This window comes from Dipteris shenzhenensis, chromosome 16 (genome assembly GCF_047967505.1).
Source record: "Dipteris shenzhenensis isolate YYH24624 ecotype China chromosome 16, Dip_SZ_1.0, whole genome shotgun sequence".
NCBI classification, from domain to species: domain Eukaryota; kingdom Viridiplantae; phylum Streptophyta; class Polypodiopsida; order Gleicheniales; family Dipteridaceae; genus Dipteris; species Dipteris shenzhenensis.
The window spans coordinates 24,916,115-24,937,727 of record NC_141611.1 but is presented as its reverse complement, the minus strand read 5'-3'; the positions used below and the strand labels follow the sequence as shown (position 1 = coordinate 24,937,727).

At 43.4% G+C, this 21,613-nt stretch overlaps 1 protein-coding gene across 4 annotated transcripts in view; it reads right to left on the bottom strand.

Annotated features, from left to right (window-relative positions):
• Positions 1-953: 953 nt before the first annotated feature.
• Positions 954-21,613, bottom strand: part of LOC147892736 (Nuclear transport factor 2 (NTF2) family protein) — a 45,317-nt gene continuing 24,657 nt past the window's right edge. The window contains exons 2-5 of one of the 4 annotated variants that reach the window (XM_087387306.1): positions 16,982-17,096; positions 2,796-2,892; positions 1,323-1,377; positions 954-1,189 (exon numbers count right to left, since the gene is read on the bottom strand). In XM_087387306.1, the coding sequence (XP_087243432.1) occupies positions 1,127-1,189; positions 1,323-1,377; positions 2,796-2,892; positions 16,982-17,096 (330 nt within the window). In that variant the 3' untranslated portion in view covers positions 954-1,126. The remainder of the gene's footprint in view (positions 1,190-1,322; positions 1,378-2,795; positions 2,893-16,981; positions 17,097-21,613) is intronic. The other 3 variants (XM_087387307.1, XM_087387308.1, XM_087387309.1) reach the window with 3 other exon arrangements.

The following is a 21,613-nucleotide window of genomic DNA, read 5'->3' as shown; positions in this document are numbered from 1 at the left end:
CGACCGAGGGGGGTCACAATGGCTCTGGTTAGACGCAGAGCTACGACTAGGAGACGTACCAGAACTGCACCCTTGGGAGGGCGTCAGCGCTCTATTGTTGACCTCATGCCTCCACTTCCACAACCTCACCCATCCTGATGTCCTGCTGCTATTGCTGATGATGATGATGGTTATGATGATGTCGACGATGATGCTGAGATTGATTAATTGATATATACAATCGAGATATAACTATGTTGTACTTAGGATTTAGTACTACCATTTTGCTTTTTTGCCTTCTGCATTGGTATGGATGCTCGTTTAGTAGCTCCACTACCACAGCTCATTATATCAAGTTTTTCAGTCTCATAGACCCATCGGTCTTCGAAGACTTTAATAAAATTTCTCTTTCTTTCTTTCATTCTCTTTTTCTAAAGAATCCAAGTGTGAATTCTTTGCAGAAGAAGTAAGATCCTTGGGTTATATCATGTCCCAAAAAGAGATTCATACTCCTCAAAAGGTAAGGGACATATTAGATAATCATATCCTACTAACTTGGAAGAATTATAGGTTTGTCTTGATTTTATGAAAGATTCATCCAAAAACGTGCTAAAACAGTTATGTTGATGACAAATTAGCTTAAGGAAAAGGAAAATACCTTCACCTGAAATGACCTGCAAAGGAAAAGTTTTGAAACTCTAAAAGTAGCTATATTCACAATAGTTGTCTTAAAAGTAGTGGATCCCAACGAACCAATCAAAGTTGAAACAAATGCTAGTGATTTTGCTATTGAAGGGTACTAGATCAGCCCCCAGGGGGGTGTTGTCTCTCTATGATTTTTAGTTCCATGGTCTTGTAGTCTTTATGGCCTCTCTCTCTCTCTCTCTCTCTCTCAATAAAGTCCCGTAAGAGGTAATTGCATATAGAGAGATGAGAAAGAAATGAGCATGGTCGAACTTACATGTCACACGAAAATAGAGAATAGATTAAATGAGGGGACAACCCAGATGCTCAGCATACAAGTTCAAAAACTACTACGATCCTTATCATATGCACAATCTTTTTCATTCCATTTAATCAGTGTTCCTATACAGAGTCTCATGCCAATGCCTTGAGGCAACTACATCAACTACTCATTTTTTACATCTTAAAGCCGGTCAGCCAGTTGTGGAAATTTTCTAAAAAGTGCAGCTACAGCTTTGATGATAACCTGTACAAAGTTGTTAAACAAATGAGTTCTCAATTTAGCATGCTAAGATGTATGCCTATTCTCATGATGGACATACTAAAAACATGAAGAATAAAAAGTAGAGATCAGAGCAGTTCTCGAGTCAAACACAAACCAATGCAGCGTCACCCGGCTTTATTGCAGGCTCCACAACATCGCGCCCATATCTGCTACAAAATATTCAACGAATATATTTAAAACTAGAATACACACAATTTGTATAAATATTGAAAGTTGAACACAATATCAGTTGACCCTTCTTGAAAAGAGAACAGAAAGGAAGATTTTACAGCTCAACCCCCCTTGATCTAGTTGTGGAGATCACACCTCGAGGTGAAAGGAGTTATGAGTAAGAACTTTATGAGCCTACACGTTACCTAGAGTAAAATCTGACGAAAGTGAGTTCAGCTCTAATGAGATGTAAGGCACAATAAAGAACAATTGATTCGCAATGTTCCATATCCTTTATATGAGAATCCTCGATAGCTATCAAATAAATGCATGGTCATTGGATGCCATTGTAACTTTGATCAAAGATGTTTTTGGGGGAGCTTTAGATGGGCATGTAATAAGAGGGCATGATCGCATGAGCAGAACAACCTATGCCCATGCTATCACTTGCTTTTTGTCTTGCCTACCTTTCCACACCCATAAGCCTCCAATAAGAATTGAAAATCTTTGAGCTCTGCACCCAAGGGAATGATATATATATCTAGATGAATCCAGGAACATGCCCAAACTCATCCTCTAAAAACATAACACAGTGTGGTTTCAATTTCATGACAGTCACTCAAGGGAATGAACATATTTAGCCTTTCGAATCCTTGATTGGCAGCAGCTTGAAATTATTGCATCCCCTAGACCCCTTGAATGTTTGTGGAGCTTTATCTCTTTTGATACAAGGATTCTATTAAAAGGAATCTTATATTAGAAGAATTCTCATAGATTTTTTAAATCTCTCCTTTTCTATGGGGGACCAAAGCCACCGAGGAATCCAACATTCTTGAATTTTCCTAAGATCCCTATTCTGAGTATACGTGAAGTGCTACATTGTTCCTAGGAAAAGCCTCTTGTTTATGTGCCCATGAGCAACCTAGAAAATTCTCAAGTAGTCAATTAACAAAGGAGCCTGGAAATGTAGCAATCCTAAGGTCCTGTCTCTTTACTGGTGCAAAAAGACAGTGCTTGAAAGAACGTCTCTTGAAGACTCGTGTTGGCTGATATGAACATCAACCCTTTTGGTGTGACTTCATAGAAAGGACTAACCACAAATGCCTAAAAAATTATATGTCAGTGGTCACCCTGTTGTTTCCACATCTGAACCCTCAGCCTGGAACCTACATATGCAATGCAAACAGAGAAAATTTGCATGTTTCTCTCATTTATGTTGGTCCTAGTTTCATTTCATCATCACTAGTTTCCGGGAGGACGCCCCCAGTTCCATGGTGCCATATTCCCATGTTGAATTCAGTTTCTTTGGTCTCATAGGCTTTTTTTAACCTTCAGCAGACGTTGATAAATCTTTCTTTCTTTCTTTTCTTTCTCCAAAAAGGTATAAAATATAATTAAAAACTGATTCAAAGCATACATGATTTGCTGTTTCCCGCTAGAGTCCGTAAGCCGATAAAAACTGCAGCCTTTGCTGAACGGGAACGGCTTCCCTCTCCATTCTGAAAAGACCATTACTGTCATTACAAAGCATAATCAACTTTGAATGTGTCATCAATAAGAACATTAATCACATGGTAAAAGGAAGTGCGTGGAGGAATCGAATATCCTACTAGAGCTCACATGGTTAACAATACTTAAAACTACAAAATCATATGGCCAATAATTGCACAAAAAAACCAAACAGCTTGGCAGACTATTTACCAGATTCTAATAGAGACATTGTCAAGATGGGAACCATCACAAGAAACACGGGAAAAAAAAAACTTTGCCTCTGTCGCAACATTAGTAAGAATTTCTACATTTCTTATTTTGAAGCTCGAAAATGTGGATACACCTGCAACTACAGTTTACTTTTTAAAACCTCAAAAAAGAGAAAGTAGCAAGGAATGAAGGGAATTCTACAAAATTAAAGTTGACACAGGTACTAGTGAACTTATTGTCTCTGTTTTTCACACACGACTTTGGAATCCCATGACATGTCAAGCTGCTTTAGGAGCTTTCCAGTTCTTCTTACATCATGAGATTGAAACTGCACTATGTGTTGTGTTTTTAGAGTATGAAATGCATCCGTGGAACGATCCATAATCATCCAATCATGACCATAAATCACTCTAGGTATACCTATGATGAAATCCATGGCGATGTATTCCCATGTTCTATCTCTGGAATAGGTAAGGGCCTGCAAAACACATTTAAGCTTTCCACATTCATACTTAGCTTTCTCACAAAGCACACAAGTTGAAACATAATCTATGGTATCTTTCCTCTGATAGCCAAAAGAAAATCATGTCAAGAGTTGCATAAGCTCTTGGCTAGGACTCTCATTGACCAGCATATGGAGGGTTATGGCATTCTTTGGACATCTAAGCTCACAGATTTTGAGCAACACATAACTTATCCTGCATGTACAAGTACCCATGATCAATGTCGTAATCCTTATATCTGCCTCCTTGCTGTAATTTCTCCCAAATTACCGTAAAACCCATATCAGCCTGGTATGAATCCTTAAGGACAGCAATCTCATCTCGTAAGAAATAGTCAAAGGTACGTCTATGACTATGACAATGCTTCCATGTATAAGTGCACAAATTGCAAAAACTATACTTTTTTCCTCATAATTCAATTCAATAGTTTTTCAATCTTCTATATATATACTTTCGTAAGACTAAAATAGGTCAAATCTTACAAATTAATCTTCCTTTGTAAAATGAACCAAAAAAACAACATAAAAATAATTTAGCATGCAAAAATACCCTATGTTCTTATTAGTATGCGAGCAAAAGCTTCCATCTCGGTTTCAAAAATTTCTGGAATCTCTTGGATAAACCTAGTGCTTACTTTGCTATAAAAACCAAACCCAAAACAACAAAATTTAGGACAGCAAAAAGAAAGATAACAAAGAAGAAAAAATGCAAGAGGGATCCAGACAGAGAGTTTATTAAAAACAAAGAACCTTAATTCAAACACAAGGAAACAAAAGACAAACCCACATAAATGCAAGAAAACAAATGAAACACTAGCACCACCAAGGATTTTTTTTTTAAATTTCAAACTTTTTATTTTATTGTATTCTATACAATAAAGGGAGGGGAGGGGAGTGGAGCTACTAAACAAGCATCATCACCCATGCTAAATGCTAAGTACTACATGGTCATAATATCATCACCACCACCACCATGATCATCATCATCATATCAAATCAAATCCCATGTCAAGTCTGGTCAAATACATCGGAAGGAGTGGGATACCCAGTGGTGGGTGGGGCTGTACCGGCATGAGGTTAGAGATAGAGCACTGGCGGCTATCTGTGGGTGTGGTCCATGGTGGCCTCGTGGCAATGGCTTTGCATCTGACAAGGGCCACAGTACCCCTATCGGTCGTGCTCCGGTCTTGGACATGGATGGGATGTCACCAACCATGATCCGTGTGCACTCTTTGTCAAGTGTGTTGTGTCGCTGGCTTTGGGTCTCTACCTCGCCATTCACCCATGGTCTGGTGCTCTATGTGATCTAGCTTGAAGAACTCCGTAATCATACTCTAAGATGAGTTTGTCTATGTGCCCTTGCCCTTGTCTCTACAATCTTAATAAGCGCACTCTGTGCCTAATTGCCTCATGGATTAAGGCAGCCAGACATCCTTGATCTCGATACGAGAGGGAGCCCTCGCTTCCACTGTTGGCAATTAGGCCCTGGTATGCCCCTATAGGCTGGTAAGGACACAGTCAACACCTTGGTTGACATATCTAATCAACACTTTGGTTGACTTGGAGGCCTACATAGGCCATTCTTGTACATTGCTTCATTATCCATTTGCAAGTACTCTCAGTTTCCTTCAGCTTGTTGTTTGCGCCCTTGCACTCCACTCCCATTCCATTGCTTTCCGCACCCAACAGTGGTATCAGAGCACGTTCTTTTGCTCCTCCTTGCCTCCCCGTGTGCTCACCTTGAGTTCAGCTCAACTTCCAGCCAACAGTACAGATCGTTTTTGAACCTAAAACAGTCCAAGAACTGTTTTTTGACGTTTTCAAGTCTGATTTTGAAAATTTTTGCAGTTTTTGACTTGGTTCTGCAAAAATGACACCATTCCACACCTGCCCGTTCGGATGTCTGTACAATTGTATGAAATCGGCGATTTTGACTGCGCACAGTTTGTTCAACCCCTGGATATCCATATGTACAGTTTTTGGTGAATTTGGACCTCCGTACAACTCCAAACAGCCTATTTTTCTTGCAATAGAGCCACCATTTGCTGTTGCAGAAGTGATTTTGTAGAATTCAGGGTGTACTTTGAGGTTTTTTGAGCTTTTGCATTGACATTGAGGTCACTATGTTGTACTTAGGACTTAGTACTGTTATTCTGCATTTTTGCATTTTGCATTGGTATGGATGCTCATTTAGTAGCTCCACTACCACAGCTTGTTGTATCAGGATTTTCACAGTCTCATAGACCCATCGGTCTTCCAGAGAATTTTTCTTGCTCAGTGTTTGAGCAGCCCTTGTGGCATTTACGCTTGCACAACATTGCTTGTATTTTTTGAGTTGACATTTGCAAACTTGCAGTCCACTCTTGAGCAGCCGGCTCATTGCATTGTAGCCTTGAGGCTTTGAAATTTGCAGGGCAGCTTTATGCTTCTGATGCTTTGACATTTGCAGCCATTGCAGTCATTAGTGTGCCGGTCTTGCAAGACAGCCAAGGATGCATGGGATAGTTTGGCTAGTCTTTATCAGATTCGCAATGAGGCTTGGTTTGCCTATTTACACAGGCAATTGGATAATGTTAAGATGAACCAAGGGGACAGCATGGATGCCTACCTCACAAAAATCAAGGACTTTCGAGAGCAACTCATCAATGTTGATGAGAATGTGCCAAATTCATAGGTAGTGTCTACGACACTGGATGGGCTCCCTAACTCATACCAAGGATTTGCTACAACATTGAGGCTAGTGGCCATGGGTAACCCAAACCACTATAGATATAATCAGCTTGTTGCCCTACTCCTGCAGGAGGAGCAAAGTCATCAAAACCGGGCTGCTTCTACTCATGCAAATCAAGCCTTTGCTACCGACCATAGGAGCAAAGGGGGAACAATTACAACAAGCCCAAACCTTCATCTGGCCTCACTCTAGCAGGAAGAGAAGAAGTGTTGTAATGACGGCAGGAAACCCGACCACGACATAACTGAATGTCAGAAGCGCATTGCTTCGAAAAAGAGAAAACAATAGAAGAGTCATATAGTTCCACATGCCTTTGCTGCTCCAAAGCATTCTCCGGAGGCAGCCCACATTGCTCATGATGATTGGGCACTTGCTGTGACTAGTCATTCTCCTCCAATTGAGTATGATGCGTCTTGCCAGTCTTCTTTTAGTCCTTGACTCTCTACATAATCATAAGTTGCTATATCCCTTATTGGATGAACATGTGCAACCATGATCTGTAGTGTATATACTTTTTCTACTTGTATATACTTTAGCCATCCCATGGAGGGAGGTTTGTTGGCACATACGCCCTAGTATGCCCCTGTAGGCTAGTTAGGACACAGCCAACACCTTGGTTGACTTATCTTGTCATCACTTTGGTTGACTTGGAGACCTACATAGCCCATTCTTATACATTGCTTTCATTATCCGTTTGCAAGTACTCTCAATTTCCTTCATCTTGTTGTTTGCTCCCTTGCACTCCACTCCCATTCCATTGCTTCTCGCATCCAACATCCATGTCCCCCCTCTTTCTTGTCAACGCTTAATGCCCACCCCCTCCCCCCTTTCCCACCTTACATTAATAGTGCTCTTGGCCCTTCCTTTTCACCCCTTCCCCACTCACACACACTAATGTTAATTGAGTTTTGATTTTTCAATGAGTTGTGGGACATACTTGTTAGCCATTAGGATAGAAAATTTAACAATCCTTCTTTGGATTCCAATATTTAAAAGGTTGGATATTTCTATAAACATGAATACTACAAATCATTCATAATGTTGGATATTACTATAAATATGAATACTACAAATCATTCATAGAGCACTAGTAAAACTGAATGGGTTAATTAGATCATAGGAGATATGTTATCGACATGTATTAGTAAAGAACAAACGAATTTGCTTGTATTAGAGCCTGCATGTAATTGTACCAAACATGATGCAACGGGTTTCAGTCAATTCATGGTAATGTATGGATTTTAGCACCAATAGCAATGGGCTCCAAAAGAGTAGATGCCCAATGTTATCGATTAGGTAGCATGAACCACCCATAGTATATAAGAGACTTGAAGAACTTCCTTACAAATTGACTCTACCAGACAGATGTAGAACACATCCATTTGTTTGTGCTAATGGACTACGTTACGACCTCTGTCTAAAGTCCACCCCTATAAGGACGAGAGGATGATTCTAGCAGCCCCAGCCCCAAGGAGTACTGTGGTGTCAGTTCATGCAAAGCTACATTTTCAAAACTACACTTCATTCCTTTCGCTTACATAACATGCACGTCAACAACCCTTCAACTTCATTAAAATTGTGTTAACCACACAATGACTCTCATTGCTGGACTGTTGTAGCATGCAACGGTTAATGATCGTGTAATCGCAGCAAGACCTTCTTTAAACCGGTGTATGCGTATGCAGCACAGAGAGGAAGAGAAAGAGTTTTAGGGTTAGAGAGAATGTAGACGACACTAGATTGGGTCCCTATACCCACTAAGGGCCCCCTTCCCCAAATGGTGAAGAATTTGCTTTATACTTGGAGAACTGCAAAAATACAAATAACAATCCTTCAGAGAGCACGGAATGCAACTCCGAGGATGACCCTTTGACACTGAGAGCTGACCCACAAATGCATGAGAAACAATCCAATCTCCGTCAAGGCCAATGCTGCCCACACCATCAAATGTAGACCACTGTGCAAGGCTATAGAAGAGGTTTGTGCTGTCCTTGGGCATGCAGTGAGCTGCGCGAGTGAGAGAGTTGGAAGGGTAGATGGAAATCTGAGAGATATGGAGCTTGAGAATACTGTGTGACGTGGAGCTAAAGAGAGCTGAGGATAGAGCTGAGAAAGAGCCGAAAATCAGAAAAGAAAGCTATTGAAACAGAACCCCAAACCTCTATTCCGAGCCCGGACTATGGAGCTGTGTAGGCACCCTCCAAGAATCACCAAAGGGCTCCTGAGTTTGCTGCTGTCCTGCAGGGGATCTTTGGAGGGGCTAGAGGCTGCTCTGGGGCTGGTGTAGGAGGCTGAGCTGAGGGGGAGCTTGTCATGTGCACGGATTGGTATCTGACGTGTACTGGGTACACAAGACTAGCTCAGGTAGCCTGGGGAGGCTTAGAGCTAGACAGGCTTGATTCTCGGGTTGAGTGGCAAGGGTACGAACCAGTTAGAGGTCTTCGCTATTTTTGGCGCTTGGGGCCCGAGCCTATATAAGGGGCCCAGGGGTTCAGTTCTCAGTGAGCCGATGGGAGCAAGTTTCGTTCCCAGGTACTAGGTCTGATCTTGGATTGAGTCGCGGACACGCGCTTGCATCATAGCGTAGCCCAAGGCCCAGTAGCAGATCCCAGGCTTCACAGCGCCACCTGGTGGTATGGGACACCACGCTGGTTTGGATCTGGTTGGGAGTTCGTGCCAATAGCTCAGCTCGTGGCTCGGAGGGGACATCTCTTGATTCGGGACCACATCCCGTAGATGTCATGGTTGGGTGGTGAGCAGCCTGCTCAGTTTTCTCACGTTGTGTGTGTTCTTGCGTTTGCTTGCAAATCAGAGGTTTCAGGAGTGCTGGGACGTGTCAGTTGGTATCAGCGCCAGCTCCTGAGGTAGGAACTTCTGTTCCAAGAATTTTGGACGATTTGTTCCTCCAGGTATGCCCTAATTTCGAAATTTGTGCTGCAAGTTCTTGTTTGGTTCATCGGTTATGGGAAGTGGTCAGAATTTAGGGCAAAGGTAGGAAGAAGAGAGTGAGGATGAATTCGAGATTGCTGAAGGTTTAGGTGAGAGAGGGTGTGAGGTGTAGCTAGGAGAGAGTGGAGAGGATTGGAGGAGAGGCGTGAGAGGGGCTGTTGGGTAGGCGAAGGGTTGAGGGGAACCCTAGGGGATTCCGTGTTTTGGTCAGGGCTGCGCAGTGGGTTAGGTGACGCAGGTAGGTGCGCCATAGGCTGGAGCGTGATTCGGCCAGGCAGGGGGGGTGCGCCATAGGCTGGAGCAGGGTGCAGCCAGGCTGCTCGGGGAGACTGATGCGAGAAAAAAGCACCACCCTCCAAGTTGGGAGGGTGGGGCGAGAAAAGCAGAGACCCTCCAAGTTTGGGAGGGTGTGCATGCTAAAAAAAGCATCAACCCTCCAAGTTTGGGAGGGTGGGCTTTTCTAGAAAGCATAGCGTCCTAGAATAGCTGCACCGTCTCCTTTATAGCCTGGCGAGATCCCAAGCTCAGCCACAGCTTATGCTAGTGTGCGCAAGAAGATCCCTCTACACCTCTAGCAGATTTTCGTCACCTAGGTACGGTTCGCAGCAGATTACCGTACGGTACAGCCAGCAGTGGAACCAGCAGGGGGAGTCTCTGGGTTCACCTACTCGAGCTGATCATCAGCTTTGTACCCCTTCTTCTCGGCCAGCTTCTCTTCTTCCGTCACCTCCTCTTGGGACAATTTTTCTCTCTGCTCCACTCTCCTTCAAGCTTCGATTCCACCAGTCACTTCTCTCAGTTCACTACTCTTTTCAGATCAGATTTCAGACATGACTGATTCTGTAAATCTTGAGTTTGCGATGGGTGACCAGGATTTGGACTACCCTGCGGAGGAAGACCAGGGTCTCTATGACGATCTAATTACGAAGAAAGCCCTCAGTGAATTCACCACTGCTCTTGATGGAAAGTTTGAGCAAGTTAATGCGAATCAAACAGGGTTGACACAGCAACTCCAAGGGATTCAGACTACCCTCACACTTCTGACTAGCACTGTTCAGGCGCTCACGCATGTGGATGCCATGGCTTCAGTGTTAGGTCCAAACATCACTCCAGATCCTTTTCCCGGAGATCAGAAGTCCCGTACCAAGGAGGTTGTTGACACTTGGTTGCACAAGTGGCAAGTACACTTCCAGTTTCACCCGTACCCAGATGACAAGAAAATACAGCTTGCAGCTGGGTTCATGTCAGGAAAGGCTTTATTATGGTGGAAGGAACTCCAACCCAAGCCTGCAACATGTATAGATTTCGAAGGGGTCTTCAAGAAAGAGTTTTTGAAGACGGAGGAAGATTATGATATCGTAGGCAAGCTCAAAGCCCTCCATATGTCCAAGTTGAACTTGACTTTTGAGGTTTATCTTCAGAGGTTTCGGGATTTACAGACTAGAGCTACAAAGATGGATCCAGTGACCTTGTTAGGTTTCTTTGTGGATGGTTTGCCTGACTCGTACAAGTTGCAAATCAAGAACAAGAAGTGTACCACGTTGCAAGAGGCCATGAATTACGCACGTATTTATGGTGATACCATGGCCAGTGCAAAGCGAACCATAGTTTCCGACACGAGTGGGAAGAACAAACGGAAGTTCTTCCAGTCTACCACTGGTACCGGGGAGACGAAGTCTATAGACAACGCCGCCAAGAAACACTTGACTCAGGCGAAGAATGGTCGTGCCCGTTTCCTTCATACCTTGAAGCTAAAGAAGGAAGGACGTTGCTTCTTCTGCAAGGAACGGGGCCACACTAAGAATGATTGTCCTAAGCGCAAGAACCAAAAGCAAGCGCTGGGACCGAAGCTCCAGGCGGGTCCGGGTACCAAAGCCAAGGGAGCGAACCAAGTTTTGATGACAGGTATTTCTGTAAATGTCATTACCTGCCCACTTTCTTGTAATTGCACTTTTAATACTTCGTTATTTGGTTCCCATGATCTTTTCCGAGTTTATGGAGAAGTTAGGGACCAAAGAGTTCATATTCTCTTTGACCCGAGCAGCTCTCACAACTTTGTTAATTACAAACTTGTGTAGAAGATGGGGCTGTCCACGATACCTAGCGATCACACCTATGAGGTGCAGCTTCCAGCTAGGAAGCAGTTTTGGGATCGCAAGATTGAAGCGCTTTCTATCCGGATTCAAGAATACACAGGGGCTCTAACGTGCTATGTTATGCACTTGGAGCATGTGGACTTGTTAATCGGAATAGAGTGGTTTAAAACCCACGATATTCGGATTGGATAAAGGGAACATACCCTTTCTTTTGTGGATAAGGACACCCAATTTTGTATTCAGTGTGATAATATTCCCTCTTCTCAGGGACCTATTGTATCTGCGATGCAGCTTCGGAATATATTAAACACTTCTCATTATGATGTCTATCAGTGTGTTTTGATTCCGCTTTCTTCATTTGTTGTCTCTGTAAATAACAAGAATGATTTAAGTGTGTTTGAACACCGTGAATTGAGAATGTTGTTAGTCTCTGTAAATAACAAGAATGATTTAAGTGTGTTTGAACACCGTGAATTGAGAATGTTGCTAGACGGTTTCAAGGATGTATTCCCTGCTCAACTGCCGGAAGGTTTACCTCCAGTACGGGCAGTAGATCATCGCATAGACTTAGTACCTGGGGCTCAACCTATTAGTGTACCACCTTATAGGATGAGCCAGCTTGAGGAGGATGAGCTAGCTTCACAGCTACAGGATTACCTGAATATGGGCTATATTCGCCTAAGTAAATCACCTTGGGGAGCACCTGTCCTCTTAAGGAAGAAGAAAGATTCTACATGGAGAATGTGTATGGATTATAAACGATTGAATAAAGTGACAATTAAGAATCGATACCCTCTACCTCGTTCCTATGATCTGATAGACCGTTTGGCCGGAGCAAAGTATTTCACTAAGATTGATTTGCGTACGGGTTATCACCAAATCCGTATCTATGCTAAACACATAGATAGAACCGCATTCCGAACTAGGTATGGCCACTACGAGTTTCTTGTATTACCTTTTGGTTTGACCAATGCTCCTGCCACCTTCCAGCAAATGATGAGCGATTTGTTCCGAGATTTTCTCGGCAAATTCGTTGTAGTGTTCTTAGATGACATCTTGGCATATAGCCGAACGCTTGAGGATCACATAGGACACCTCCGGATTGTCTTAGTTATTCTAAGACAGCATAAGCTCTATGCCAAGATGAGTAAATGTGACTTCTTTATGAAGGAGATCATTTACTTAGGACACAAGATTTCTTCTGAAGGTATTAGCATTGATCTGGATCGTATCCAGAAGGTTTTAGAATGGCCTATCCCTCAGACTGTGAAACAACTTCATTCTTTCCTAGGATTTACGGTATTTCTACGGAAGTCTGTGCGTGATTATTCACATATCACGGCACCCCTGACAAACATATTGAAAGGTCGTGGCCGGAGGTCTAACCAGCCGATTTCTTGGAATGATGCGTTGAACAAGGCTTTTGAAACCTTGAAGTTTTCTATCAAGGAAGCACCCATTCTTGCATTACCCGATCCTACCCGGCCTTATGTTTTAGAGGCCGATGCGAGTGATTTCGTGATTGGGGCAGCTCTTTTCCAAGAGGGCAGACTTGTAGCTTTTGAGAGTAAGAAGCTAGACGACACTCAATATCGTTGGCCCACACTAGAAAAGGAACTCTATGCTGTAGTGTATGCCCTTAAGGTTTGGAGACACTACTTGTATGGTTCGAAGTTTCTTGTATTGACTGATCATCAATCAATTAAGTATGTGTGTGATGGGTCTGAATTGAGGGGACGGAAAGCTAGATGGGCAGAATTAATGCAAGATTTTGATTTTGAAATACGTTATCGAAAGAATTCGTTGAATAGTGTGGCGGATGCCTTAAGTCGAGTCAAGTTTGTAAATGCTATGTCATTTACGAAAATATCCTCAGACCTATTTCAATCCTTGAGAGGGCTTTACACAACTGATAGTCATTTCAGTTCTTATTGGCAGAGATTCCAGGATGGGAGCTCCATGGTTGACCAGGACTCACGGATTGTGCCACCTACAGTACAGACGGCGGGAGGTCAGTGGATGATTAGGAACCGCTTGCTGTTCCGGAATGGAAAGATTTGTGTGCCAGATGTTCTGGAACTTAGATCCAAGATTCTCTGGGAGTGTCATGATGCTCCTAGTGCTGGACATCCGGGTATACATCGGACTTTGTCTCTTGTGAAGCATACCTTTTATTGGCCTAAGATGCGTGCATTTATTGAGAACTAGTAAGTTGCCGGGTTTGTCAGGTTACTAAGGCAGAACGCCTTAGAAGCGCAGGTTTATTACAGCCATTACAGATTCCAGGTAATAAATGGGAAAGTATTTCCATGGATTTTATTACTGGTTTGCCTCGAACGCGCAAGGGTCATGACTCCATTTGGGTCATAGTCGGCCGTCTGACAAAAATGGCTAGATTCTTACCTACTAGAACAACTATTTCAGCTGTTCAGCTGGCTCACGAGTTTGTGGACAACTTGTTTAAGCTGTATGGTTTACCCTCTGACATAGTCAGTGACAGGGACTCAAAGTTTACAAGTAACTTTTGGACACTTGTTTTTGAGAAGTTAGAAACTACTTTAAGTATGAGTTCCTCAAATCATGCACAATCCGATGGCAGTACAGAGAAGGTTAACCAATTGGTTGAAGATATGCTTCGGGCATATGTATCTAAGAGACAGTCTTCATGGGAAGATTATCTACCTATGATAGAATTTGCTTATAACAGTGCAAAGCATTCGAGTACTGGTTACAGTCCTTTTATGCTTATGTATGGGTTTCAACCTAAGTCACCAGTTATGGTTGGGTTAAAAGGGATTCAAAATGATGCTGCAAAGACCTTCTTGCAAGACATGTAGGAAATGTTGTAGTTTGCCAAGGAGTCTATTAGAAGTGCCCAAGATCGGGACAGATTTTATGCTAATAGACATCGTTCACCTAGAGAGTTCTCTGAAGGAACGATGGTATATTTGCGAATTCCCAAGGAATCCAAAAGCCTTAGTACTGGTTTGGTTCCAAAATTATCCCCCAGATACTGTGGTCCGTTCAAGGTCATTAAAAGAATTGGACCAGTTGCATATCGACTAGAATTGCCTCCTGATGTTAAAGTACATCCAGTCTTTCATGTCAGTAGACTGAAAGAAGTCTTGGGTGCGGATGATCAACTTGTTTCTCCTCACGAGATAACAGATTTGACTTTTATTCCACACGAACCTGAGTGTATTCTTGAATTTCGTGAAAGACAGATTCGAAATAGAACTATCATGGAATACAAGATCAAGTGGAAGGATCGTGTTGAGGAGGATGCAACATGGGAGACATTACAAAACCTCCAGAGAACATTTCCGGGTTGTTTAGCCAACTCAGGAGTGAGTTCTTAGAGGAGAGGAAGTATGTCATGTGCACGGATTGATATCTGACGTGTACTGGGTACACAAGACTAGCTCAGGTAGCCTGGGGAGGCTTAGAGCTAGGCAGGCTTGATTCTCGGGTTGAGTGGCAAGGGTACGAACCAATTAGAGGCGCTTGGGGCCCGAGTCTATATAAGGGGCCCACGGGTTCAGTTCTCAATGAGCCGATGGGAGCAAGTTTCGTTTCCAGATGCTAGCTCTGATCTTGGATTGAGTCGCGGATGCGCGCCTGCATCATAGCGTAGCCCAAGGCCCAGTAGCAGATCCCAGGCTTCGCAGCGCCACCTGGTGGTATGGGACACCAGGCTGGTTTGGATCTGGTTGGGGGTTCGTGCCAGTAGCTCAGCTCATGGCTCGGAGGGGACATCTCCTGATTCGGGATCACATCCCGTAGATGTCATGGTTGGGTGGTGAGCAGCCTGCTCAGTTTTCTCACGTTGTGTGTGTTCTTGCGTTTGCTTGCAGATCAGAGGTTTTAGGAGTGCTGGAATGTGTCAGAGCTGGATGAGAAATGAAGGCAGCAAAGCCCCCTTTATATAGGGGACTGGAGTGGGTTGGTTGGCTGGCCCATTCCAGCCAAAAATAGCCGACCAGCCAGTCGGCTGGCTGGTTAGCCCTCAAATCCACCCTTCCAGGCTGCCTAGGGAGGGGCAGAAGGCAGCCTGTAAAAGCTGCCTTCCCCCAGCCCATTTCCTTTGCTTGGAGCCGCCTCAGGGGGCCCTTTTGGGGCTCCTACCTTGGCTGAACCTGTCCCCTTTATTTGGTCCATCCCTTGGGGGCCTTTCTGGGCTCCTACCCCAGGCTGAGACCTAGACCTAGCTAAACCCTAATATGGAAACACTAACCTACTTTCTCCAATGGGTACTAGTGAACATGGACTTGATTTCTGACTTGACGTAAGGCTAAGAGACTGACCTACGTAGCTCATGCCTTGACTGTCCCTGGACTAGGGCTCACAATGTAGTCTACAAAATCACCTACAATAGGGGTCTAATTGCACTTGTCGATGTAGCCAGTTGTCACCTTGCACCCAAGTGCACCGGTGCATTTGACAACAGTCGTTAACAGAAGTCAAGAATTTGACTTTAATATCTCTCAGAAGTTTCATTCTGACTGTTATTAGCCAGCATAGTTGGCAGTTGACCATATGAGCACCCTCTACAGATCTTATCCAGTCCAAGAGCTTGAAAAGCGTACTTTCAATCCTTAAGCTTATAATTACTACAATCCTAGCCTATGCTGCAACATTTTTCCTGGACACACATGCAAGATGCACACCCACTCCGAAAACTAGCTAGCATCATAACAATTGACAAGAAATCACCATGATCAGGCATGGTGGCAATTAGTAAGGTTGAGTTGGAGATGTGAGGTCCTCTTACTCAAGTTCTGGGGCCTACCAAATCAATGTTCTAAATAAAAAGGCTCACCAAGGTACCGTGATATTGGAGCATTATCTAGAGAGAAAAACTTTATGGTTTCCTAGTTTATTTACCTTGACTGATAACCTAGTGCACTTCCATCTCAGCCAGCCTGTGGTGATCAATTACCTGGCTAACAACTCCATATTCTGATTGCCACATAAACTGTATTTGTGTTTCTGAGATGCAACATATTGCCGCCCAGCCAGCATTAGGCATTGACTCGCAATTTTTAGTGAAGGACCCCTCGTGCTCATTAGATAAGGACTATAAATCAGAATGTCCTCATTTCAACATGTATATGATATACATGTGCCTGCTGCTCTTACGCAGTTGTTATCACCCCAGCTGATATGTGTATTCTGAGTTATTTGAAATGTTAAATTTATTTTTCTTTGTGAAGTTGGGACCATGGGAATAGAGAGAATGGTTGAGATCTCCTCACTAATAAGACCGAAGAACTCATTCCTAGCCTTCAGACATCAACAAAATCAGAAGCCATGTACAATGGACAGACAAAGCTATCTTTCTTCCAATCCATATTTTGACCATATACACGTTAAAATATACACATCATCTATGCAGTAGTCAGATGTCATGTATATCACCAGTTTAGGATGCCTTATTTGCTGTACAAGAGAACTTAGAAGAGATCAAATATATGGAAAAAACAGTCCTTGAGGAAAAATTTAACTGCAAGAAGATTTATTAAGTGCAACAGCCAAAATTGGTAAGAAGTGAGCATAAAGAGCAACTTGTCGAACCACAAAATCCTCAATTTTCCAACTTAAAGGTTGATAATATACTTTCTTACCAAGATGCCAAGTCACTCCGACACAGACAGGATCAGCTTTGCTGATGTCATCAATGACAAACTGCAAGTCTGAACCTACAGCACCTGTGAACTTACTGAAGAACTCAAGGATTCCCTGCCAAATAGGTTAAAATCCATGTAAGTGGCTAGGTACCTACTATTCCATCCTTTACAGATAAATATTTCAAATATTGCTTTTTCCAGGCTGACCCAGCATGCCAAACTTTAACCACAGTCACAAATGTTTTGAAATTCAAGTTTCTGCAAAGGACATCCACAGTTGTGATGTTCTCCAAAAGCTCTGATTCATGTCTCCACAACATTTTTACTGTGAGTTTAGAATATCTATGTACTCATTGTAAAACTATTTATTACTACAGTATAACATTCAAAAAAATCCTACATCAAGATGACAAATTCATCTGTACATACAGGTATTATTTTCACCCCCTCATATTGGGCATAGCATGAACCTTCAACATCCAACAAAGGACATAGTTCGAAAATAAATGGCCATACAGTTAATTCAACTTGGTATATGGTGGAGACCTGAATGACAGGTTTGTTGGAAAGGTCACCTCCCTATCTGTAAGCCCCCAAATGAGGAGAGCGTGGGGGAGGGACATCTAGGGCAGAAGATGCCCAGAAAAGAGAAAGAAAGAGGGGGCTGCCACATGGGCAGCACCTCACAGCAAACCAGAGCTTCAGAGGGTGCATCAAAGGAGCTGATGTGCGGGAGAGATGACGGGGCATTGAGCCTTGGATCTGGCCTGGCACAAGGTGACGGAAGAGCAGCAGCAAAGAAGCTAGGGTGGAGGGCCTGGCAACAGCAGATGGCAAGGAAAGGGAGGGGCTGCAGTGGGCAGCACCCTGCCCTTTATACGGCAAAGGGGCTGGCTGGTTGGCCATAAGGCCCAACACACAGCCCTGGGGGTGGGGAAGGGACCCAGCCAGTCGGCTGGCACAAGGCAGAGGAGGGGGCACACAGCCCAAGAGAAGCTGCCCACAGCCCAAAACAAAGGGCTGGTGGGGGCGGGTTTTATAACAGCAAAAGTCGGCCAGGAGGCCTGCTCCAATCAGCCACTTTTCCCAGGCCTTTGGGCCTATAAAAGGGAGGCCTAGTGCCTCATTCACATCGTCCAGCAGCCAGCAGGTTTTGGGAACAGAAGGAGCAGCACCACCCTCACCTTTGGGCCTACATCCAGGAGGCAAAGCAAGGGAAGAGTTGCTGCAGACTGAGCTCTTCTAGGGCTGGAGCATTGGCTGTCTTCTAGGGCAGCAAGGTGCTGAGGTCAAAGGACTGAGAGTCTACATACGCTCGAGCCTCAAGTGGAGCATGCGGGCTCAAGTTCTAGAGATACCTGGCAGATAGTAGAAGTACGTGCTGGTAAGATCAAAGGACCATGCTCTGGTGGGACTTCGGATCTCTCTCTTTGTATCGTGTCCATAGTTTTGGACGGAAATATATTCTTTTGGTAGCTTCTACATCTGGCTGGATCATTGTCTATTTATGAGTCTGCACATCGATTTGAAGCACATGAGTTTAAGAAGTTTGTGATTCCACACCCCACACACTGTGGAGCTCCTGGGCTATTCTATCAGTCTTCCGCTGTGCATACCCTCTGTTGGTCTATTTCTAACAAGGTTACACCCCTGATATTCAGCACAGCATAAGCTCCGATCCACTCAAGATTCATCTTAGGCAATTCAGAAAATCCAATAATGAATGCATAAAAGATTGACTCAAACTGTCTATGGTGGAGATCTGAACGAGGAAACATACATGCAAACTTGTGAGACGTGGTATTCAAATACTCTAAACTATACGCTGCTGCCTACTGTGACATGAAGTTGGGGTACTAAAACTTCGCTCACCTCTTGCCACAGATCTATTTGGACTGAATCCATACCAACCTATTTATAATTCATATGCATGGTATTTACAATAATCCATCCCACTCATCCTCTCAATCCCTTATAATATTATACCTTTTAAATGAAAATAGAGTGATAGCCATCAAGCTACTGCTTGATGACTTCTACCATGATCTTCTTCTACAAACATAAAATAGATATCATTATGCATGAATGCCTTAAAACCAAAAGATCTTAAATACGCAATGACAGGTGTGTTATGTGAGTGTGCCCACTGATCACTCTAATCATTTTCGGTCTGGTCTCGTCATTCCCGCCAAAAGGATTGTGCAAGATTCTTCCCCCCTCAGCATGCTCAAGCTCATCTCCACAATTCCAATCTACTACCACATTTTGTTGGAATGTGTGCCATTCTCAATTGTCTCTTGGTCCCCTCAGCCACATGTGGGCGGGGAGAGTGGAACTCAGACAGTGGTACTTCCAAGCACATGTCCAACAAAATAACTAGTCCAAATCATTAGAGCCAACACATTCGAACACAACAATGACAGTGGGACATCCAGAGTTACTCGTCCCACAAAATAACTAGTCCAAATCATTAGAGCCAACACATTTAAACACAACAATTACAGTGGGGGACATCCAGAGTTACTCAGTCGGTGAATGGACAATGACCTATCAAGGTGACAAAGAGGTACTCTCAAATTCCTTTATGTACCAAGCCTTTGTAAGAACATGCTTTCTATGAGTGCTTTGACTAAGCAAACGATGAAGGTAGAGTCTAATAACCAACAGGTTGCCATCAAGTCGAAAGATACAAACGAGGGGCAGAAAAGAGAGACGTGTGAAAGGTCACAAGCATTCATGCAGATCACATTGCATCTAAGCATTATGACCTTGGGCACATCAACTACTGCAATGCTTCAAAGATACACAGAATTGATCAAATGGATGGACTTCCACCGACAATGGGCACTTTAATGTGTACCTCACTACGTTGGTGGACTCCGGTAGTAGTGAGGGGTGACATCAAGGTTGGCATTCTTCTACACTTTCATTGGTAATTTCAATAGCATATTTTGGGTACAAGGTATGTCTAGATAGTCTCAGGTCTTTGGAGAAGGGAGGGAGACAACCCTCAAGACAGGCACATGGGGAGAGGGTGTGTATAATTTGCAGACAACGTATATACTGCAAAAGGCCCAAAGAGCTTGGTATCACATGAACGATGAGTACATCATGAGGATCTGCATCACTCTAACATACTGTTTCTAGTTTCACTATGTGGATGGGCATTATTCACTCAAAAGGATGATTTGGTCTTCAATGGAGATCGCACCTTGGACAAAGAATTGACAGCACAAAAATATCGAAGCAATCTAAAGACACATGCAGATACTGGATCACTCATAATTTAATTTAGTACATCTAGTGGATATTGTGATTCTGAATGGGCTGGAGACAAACAATCGGCCTTCAATGTTTGGTATCTTGCTAGAATTAGAGGCCATCCCAAACGGAGGTGCCACGCCACTTCTTCAGTGAGCTTTGTCAGGATGAACACTTTTTTTGCTTGATATCAGTGAGCGTCTTCGATGTGCTTACAACTTACAAGATCTCTTCTGTCACCACAATATAAATATCCTAAGTCAAAGTACAGTTGACCATTTATTTGATCATAATTAAAGAGTTTTCCATCTGGGTTAATTATGGTCAAAAGAGTTTTTCTATTCGTCAAAGAATTGACTATGGTCAAAGATACTTGACTTCGGTCAAGTAAGCTTGATTTCAGTCAGGAAGACTTGGTTTATACCAAGAAGGTTAATTGCGGTTAACCAAGATGTGCCAACTTCAGTTGGAGAGACTTTACTATAATTAAGGCGCCTCGACCCTTGGTCAAAGCCCCTTAATTATGATCAAGAGCGTTTTGAGTGTCTACTAACTGTTGTTTTTCCAAGGTTGTCCTGGATGGGGGAGTGGGTGGGTGTGTGTGTCTACCTCCGCTCAACCAGAGAATAAATATATTTATATATATTTGTTATGTGTGCACATGTGTTCAGTGGGGACGCCCACCGTGACTAAAATTAGTCCACAGTGTATTATTTGCATGCAAAGCGCTGATAATTAATGGGTGCCATGGTACTAAGAAGGGTTATTTTCCCAAGCGCTATGGAGCCTAACAAGCATTTAGGAGGCGGTTCGCGTGACCAAGTGCTTCGAAGACTCCAGAGTTGCCCTTAGTGGCATGTAATTAGGAAAGTAGTGTAGAAATTGACAAGTGGCTTGTTGCCAAGAAAGAGAGCCTGAGAGCTCATGTAATTCATTCACATTTTGGATTTATGGTATGAGCAGCTTCATGCTGAACTCTTGTACTGAGTTTTTCTCTCAAGTAATAAAAAACCTTCAGGGGGTCCAACCCGATAGGTTGTCTTGGGCCCTAGTTGTTTGCAGAGTGAGGGAATGAGAGAGAGTTTGAAAAAGTAAATTGAACGCAGGATTTTGATGCTAGCCTAAGAAGTAGGTTGCATTGGTATCAGAGCATGGTCTCATAGCTTCTTCAGACTTAGCTTCTTCAGACTGTGACGATCCAAGAGGATTTGTGGACGTGAAGTCCCTAGGTGATTGGCACCTGTCGAAGTTTTAATTTGGCTGCCTTCAAGATGCGCCAATAGCAAGGGCTAGCAGGAATTCTGAATCCAGTTGATTAGAGCGAGGTCATGAGACAAAGAGCCCAGTGGCCTTGGTCTTCGAATGCCC